At 50.4% G+C, this 6,951-nt stretch overlaps 1 protein-coding gene across 1 annotated transcript; it reads left to right on the top strand.

Annotated features, from left to right (window-relative positions):
- The first annotated feature begins 335 nt into the window (after positions 1-335).
- Positions 336-6,096, top strand: WNT8B (Wnt family member 8B). The gene is made up of 5 exons (XM_005520561.3): positions 336-386; positions 1,399-1,537; positions 2,906-3,031; positions 5,027-5,169; positions 5,539-6,096. Exons 1-5 carry the CDS (start codon positions 372-374, stop codon positions 6,094-6,096), a joined length of 981 nt encoding a protein of 326 aa, XP_005520618.3. The 5' UTR covers positions 336-371.
- The last annotated feature ends 855 nt before the right edge of the window (positions 6,097-6,951 follow it).

Here is a 6,951-nt window from a genome sequence, read left to right as displayed (position 1 = left end):
ACTACCCTGGGTTTAGTCAAGTGAGATAAAAAGCAAGGCATGGGGAACAGGAAAGCTAAATAATGGGTGGATTGGTACAAAGGGAGCTGCGCAGAAGAAAGCAAAAGGAGAGAGCAATGAAGGAATTGCAGCCCAGTACTGCCTGACTTAGGGGAGCAGGGTGTGGAGAAGGGGACAGCACTGTCTTGTACCTTAGGGAGCAGCAAGAGGACATGAAGGACAGACCAGAGGTGCCTGCAGCCAGGAGACAGGCAGACTGTAGGGGAGTGAGAGGAGAGCCCTGGGATGCCTGGCATTCCCCAGGCCCCTCCGCCATCACCCCCTCCCTGCTGACACTGTCTCTATCTTCCAGGTCAGTGAATAATTTCCTGATGACGGGCCCCAAGGTAAGAGAAATCCCTTTGATCTCTGTCCCTGATTCCACTAAACCCAGGGAGGGAAGGAGAGAGGGAGAGAGGCAGAGAGGGAGGGAGAGAGAGAGAGAGAGAGAGAGAGAGAGAGAGTGGGTCTCCTCCTTCCCAGTCCTCTCCACCCAGCCTTGGTTAGAGTTCTCCTCACCCCCAGATTTCCAGCAATAAGGCAAAGAAAGGCCAGGAAAGATTTGCTGTGAGCTGTAACTTCTGAGCTCTTTGGGCTGCATGAGCCCTGAGAAATGCTGACCTGCGGTTCTTTTAAGCTAGTTGGGGCCAGATTATGGAGATTTGTCTATTGACATCAGCCAAGGCTCTCACCTAATATCTATTGTTTCCTGAGGATCAGGTTGGCATCAGGGCCCACACTGATCCAACCAGAAAATATTTTCTGTAGGGCCTGTAAAACATACTTCCTCAAGGAGCACAACTAGAATTGCCAGGACTTTGTTCCATATTGACCCCTCACATCCTTGTGCTCCTCTTTCAGAGGCTTTTTTTCTTCACCAGGACCAGTTGTAAAATTTATCCAGATTTTGTTCTGGTTCTTCCCTAGGAAAAGCTGCAGGCCCATCCAGATCCCAATACACTGGTGGAGCAACCTTCTCCCAAAGCACTAGCTCTCCCCCATGGGCTGTGATGAAGAAGGCAGGTTGAGGCATCTGCTGGCCTAGAGCTCCCTAATCTGAGCAGAAAGCTGTTTCCTCTCATGGTGGAGAGATAAGGAGCTGCCCATGGCAGAGGCTGGCCGGCACATTTCCTAATGTGGCTAACAGCCAAGAGCTCAGCTTTCTCCCTCAGGAGGCTCAGGCTCTGACCCAGCACAGCAGAAAATGGGTTTGCTGCTGCTAGTGGGGAGCTTCCCAGGCAAGCCAAACTTGTCAGACCTTCTGAGCTCAGTACATCTTGTCTTTGTAAGATGGCACACAGGTTACTTTCAGTTGAAAATATGCACTGTCCCCGTGCTGACCCTCAGCTCTGCTCCTAGGCCTATCTCATCTACTCCAGCAGTGTGGCAGCTGGGGCGCAGAGCGGCATCGAAGAGTGCAAGTTCCAGTTCGCCTGGGACCGCTGGAACTGCCCGGAGAGGGCACTGCAGCTCTCCAGCCACGGTGGGCTGCGCAGTGGTAAGGAAAGCATTGGATACCACTACTGGGACCCCCCTGCCACAGGTTAGAGCCCATGGCCCTCTCCTCTCTTCCCAAGTGCCTCCTTTTCTTCCCCCTTCTCACCTGGGAAGTGCCTCTCCCAGGAATTCCCCAGAGGGATCTTACCAGGGGACTCCTTCACCCATCAGCTCCCAGATACACTGGGATCTAGCTCCAAGGCCTCTTTGCAATGCCAGCCTTACTCAGGGACCTGCTGAACCCCAGCTGGTGCAGGACCAACCCTCACACAACTGCCTCCCCACAAGGATGCACCCCCCTGACCTGCACATGGCCTGCTGGACACACCATGCCTAGATGGTGTCCCAGAGCATCCCAGGGAGGCTGAGAACCAGTGCAAGGCTGGCTGGACAGCAAGCCGAGGGATAAGGCTAAAGGGAGCAGAAAAGAGTTCATCAGTGATTGTGCTCTGGCAAAGAGGCAGGAGAAAAGTCTTCCTACATCTTCCAGATGCCAGAATCACCCTAGGCAAAAATCCAGCATCCCTGACCTGTAGGGCATGGGTCAGTGGTCACTGTCACTGTACCCTATTCCTTACCTATTTGTCTATTAGTACCAGGAAATACTTCGGTGCATATTTGGCCCTCTAGACCTATGTTTGATGCTGGGCTGGGATCATACCTGCTCTGTAAAAGCAGGACCTGGGTGTGGAGGAGAGCCTCAGGCCTCTAGTGGGACTGGCAGCAGACAAAAGACCAGAGCCCCAGGCAGAGGTGGACAAAGGTTTCAAAGTGGGGCCTTGAGGAGACAGCTGCAGCACAAGGCCCGCTATGAGACCACAAGAAGGTCCTCAAATCATTCCTGTCAACGTTATGTGCTCAGATCCACACCTTGCTGATACTAAATGAAAGCCAAAGGCTCAGTGAAGGCAGCTGATGATTCCCAGACTGATCCTGGTGGATAGGTATGGTCACTGCTCAAAGTCCTTTCAGCAGAAGGTAAGGCTCTGTAAGAGGGGACTGTGGGGAAGGAGCTCTTTGATACTTGGAGAGGACCCCTTCCTGTTGGGGGTGTGTTAGTGAGAGGTGGGGAACATTGGCTGTCTGTGCTATTTCACCACTGTTGAGCTCCCACAAGGACAGCCAGGTGCTATCTCATCCATACTCTTTCAAATGGCATGAGTCACTCTGGGTCATATTTGGCAGCTTCTATCTTCATGCAATTCAGGCCCAAACTAAGCTAATCTGGCATGTAGGGCCTCTTCTTCACTCCAGTCTTCCCCACTGCAGATGTCCTGTACAGATTCCTGCATGGTAGGAACAACTTTGAACACTGCCCTTGCCATGAAATCTTTTGCACATCTGCTCTCTTTGTATTCCCCCTTGACAGCAAACCGAGAAACAGCCTTTGTCCATGCCATCAGCTCTGCGGGTGTCATGTACACGCTGACCCGGAACTGCAGCCTGGGGGATTTTGACAACTGTGGCTGTGACGACTCCCGCAATGGACAACTGGGTAAGGAGAGATGAGCTGCTGCTCCTCACTCGTCCCAGGTAGCAGGAGAAGCTCTTCTCTCCTCCACTGAGGCTTGAGAAACACTTCCCCATCCTGGTCCCCACAACCAGGAATAATGCTCAGAGCAGAGCCTTCTGTGGTTCAAACCAAAGTAGCTCTGTGGAAGCTAATGGAGCCACCTCCAGTTTACACCAGCTAAGCTCTTTGATGCTTTCCATTACCTTCTAAATGAGCAGGAAAGTAGAAGGGGTTGCAGTACCCCTGTTTCAAATCAGGAACTCTATTTAAGCTGCTGGAGAGAATGACTTTATCATACAGGCAGAGGAGTGGATCTGTTGCCATGTACCTGAATGATCTTGGTATAGCAGGACAGGTCAGGGACTTCAGGGTTCCCAGGGTCTGCAGGACCAGGTTGGCCCCACAGCACAATGACCATGAGGAAAAGCAGGGTGGCATTCATAAACCTCTCTCTCACTTATCAGCACGGCAGGCACACAAGAGTTCAACCAGGAGAATCACTGTAGCAGCACACAGCCATCACATGACACTGGTATCCAGGCCCTCAGCCACCCAGCACCACTGATAGGGAGCTCCAGACTGCACCACTCCAGCTCTCTGCTCAGCTTTCACAGAAAACACTGACATTTAGGGGTTTTGTTTTGAATAGAAAGAGGTCAAATTTCAAATTATCAAAATATTTTAAAAGCCATGCCCTTCCCAGCCACACTAGGTAGCCAGTATGTGTCACTTTATGACAAACTCCTCTGGAGTGTCCAGTATTTAGTAATTTACTTTACTGGCTGATAGTTTTGAAAACAGTCACTACTGCTTAGGTGTCCAAAGTTTGGAAATGCCTGTCTCTAGCAGAGCAAGACTTTTGGGCAACAACTCATCAAATTCTATCTTCTCTGGAAAACCAAGTTAGTCATGCCACATTTCTTTTCCCCCAAATAGATTTGTTTGTAATAAAAACTTTCCATTGTGGACTTAAAACCTTGTAAGGCACAGGAAACTTCTGGGCTTGACCAAAACAGCATGATTCAATTCAGCCATTGGACTGAATCCAAGTTGGTGAAAGGTTTTCCTATTTCAGTCTCAGTTCCTGATTGGACTACATCATCGACTGGAATTACCCACCTCCCATGAAACACTACTGTCTTTCCCTGGGAGGGAGAATCATGATGCCCTGGGAAGGTCCAGGCAAGGGCTTGGCCTTTCCAGAGAGGCACAAGGCCTTTAAACCATGACTCCCAAGATATACTGATGTGGCATGTCAGGCTCAGAATGTTACAGATTTCAAATCTTCATTAATAATTTGGCATCTTTCTCTAGGAGGAAAAAACTGCATGGTGTTTTTCCAGTCCCACTCAGCTCCCACTCAGTTAGGAAAAGTACCTTCCACATATTTTTGTGTAATTTCACAGTTCTGTACTGACTCCGTTGTTTCTTGACGGTAATTAGAAAATCAGACCCTTCTAAGATGCCAAATATCATTTCAGAATTCTGTGTGTGCCAAAACCAGGGCCTCCTTGATGCACGTGTTCCAGGCCTGGGCTGTTCTAGGCAGAGGGGAATCTGTTGCCTCTGACCAGGACGTCTCCACCAGTTTGTCAATCCAAGTTAGCAAGATGCTGTCCCTGCAAGTCACATTGAACCAGATGAAGTCAGGGTTTGAGAGGTGATTCTCTAATCACCCCCCAAAGGCCAGACGCAAAGGCTTATCTGCACGTCTGCTAATGCATGATAACTGACAGCTTCTAAATCCTACTCTATAGAAAGCCTGGAAAGCCCTGCATTTGTTGTTGTACACAACGTACCCCTTTGCTGCCTGCCTGAGCCACTTACTATCCAGGTCTCAGGAGAAATGTCATGAACTCAACAGGAGGGAATCTAGGAGCACTGTGCAGTGAAAAGCTGGATTTTCCCCACAGCCTCCATTCCCTCCCATCACTTCTGAAGGTTTTTTGACAGCACACATCTCATCTCCTTTCTTAGGGGGACAAGGCTGGCTGTGGGGAGGCTGCAGCGATAATGTGGGCTTTGGGGAAGCTATTTCCAAGCAGTTTGTGGATGCCCTGGAGACTGGACAAGATGCCAGAGCTGCTATGAACCTGCATAACAACGAGGCAGGTAGAAAGGTGAGCCCCTTTCTCCCTCCAGAGCTGATAGTGCGTACCAAATTTGCTCTAAATATTCACTGTGGAGAGTCACAATTTAATGTGGCTAAAAGCATATGTCCAGAAGAAACAGCTTCTTGGGGGTATGGCAGCAGTACAATGATGTCTGCTCTAAGGCAGCAAAGCTTCTGTGTGTTACAGTGTTGACTTTCTGCAGTCCTCTTTCTCCCATTTCAAGGAGCGGAGCACTGTTGAAAAGCATATCTGTGAAGGGAGAAGTGATGCCAAGCTGCTCCACAGGCCTGGAGCCATGTTTCTGCATATATTGCAGTATAGAAACAGCCTCTCTGGGTTTTCTTTCTTGAACCCCTCTCTCTGCTCACCCTGTAGGCAGTGAAAGGGACCATGAAGCGGACTTGCAAATGCCATGGTGTGTCGGGGAGCTGCACCACCCAGACCTGCTGGCTGCAGTTGCCCGAGTTTCGAGAGGTGGGTACTTACCTCAAGGAGAGGTACCACAAAGCCCTGAAGGTGGACTTGCTGCAGGGAGCAGGGAACAGCGCTGCCAGCCGGGGTGCCATTGCTGAGACCTTCAGTTCCATCTCCAAGAAGGAACTGGTCCATTTGGAAGACTCTCCTGACTACTGCCTGGAGAACAAGACACTGGGGCTGCTGGGCACGGAGGGCAGGGAGTGCCTTAAGCGGGGCAAGGCTCTCAGCAAGTGGGAGAAGCGGAGCTGCCGGCGGCTGTGTGGGGACTGCGGGCTGGCTGTGGAGGAGAGGCGAGCTGAGATGGTGTCCAGCTGCAACTGCAAGTTCCACTGGTGCTGTGCTGTGCGCTGTGAGCAGTGCCGCAAACGGGTCACCAAGTACTTCTGTGTCCGCAAGGAGAAGAGGGAGCGGAGTGGAGGTGGTGGAGCCAGCCGCAAGCTCAAGAGAAAGCTCTAACTTGCTTCTGCTCCTCCACAGTCCTGTCTGGCCCTCTCCTCTCCTGCCTTTCCCATCAGCTCCTGGCACCATTTCTGTTTGGCATAGTTTTGTCTCATTCCTGCTGCTGCATCACTGGGGCTTGGGCAAGGCAAAAGAGTATGAGTGCTCAAGCCTTGCCCATACAGGGCACTAGTGCAGTGGGTAATGTCTTCTGGGGAGACCTTCAAGTCTTGACAAAACAAGGTGAGACTTGGTTCCTTCAACTCAGTATTACTCTATCCAGTGACTGTGGCATTATCTCTGAAAACATAGGAGGTCTTGGTGGCTCTCCCGTAGTTTTGAGCTTATCTGTTTCCCAAACAAGCACCTACTCTTGGCTTTTGAGTACGTGAGATAAAAAGTAAACTGAGATGGCACCAACTGGGCAACTTAGACCAGTAATCCATAAATGAGAAGAGGCTTTTAAAATATAGAAGTACTAAAAGAGTTGTTATCCCAGGCCTACACTGTGAGGAAATAGAAAAGGCATGCAACTCCTTTCTCAGCAAGCCAGTCTCCAGGAACCCCACAGCTTTGCTTCCCACCCTTTGACAGCTTTACTAAGCTCTCCAGTGCTTTACTTTGCATTTGAAATGGCATCAGCAAGATCAAAACTGCCGCTTGACCTGCCCATTACACAGCTGTCCAAAAAAAAGGGGTCCCATCACTTGGTTTTTACATGCTTTCTCTGTGTCTTCCAAGCTGCAGGTCTTGTCTCCCTTTTTAGGCCAGCACTCCTATCAGAACCCCTGACTAATGCTATAAAGACACCCTCACACTTCTCCACTACCTCCTTCCTCCCAATCTCTCCCAGAGAGGAGCTGCCAAGCTGAG

The sequence above is a fragment of the Pseudopodoces humilis genome, chromosome 9 (genome assembly GCF_049639895.1).
Source record: "Pseudopodoces humilis isolate 2021_Gansu_Grassland_sample_001 chromosome 9, ASM4963989v1, whole genome shotgun sequence".
In the NCBI taxonomy this organism is placed as follows: domain Eukaryota; kingdom Metazoa; phylum Chordata; class Aves; order Passeriformes; family Paridae; genus Pseudopodoces; species Pseudopodoces humilis.
This window is presented reverse-complemented; position numbering and strand designations above follow the sequence as displayed.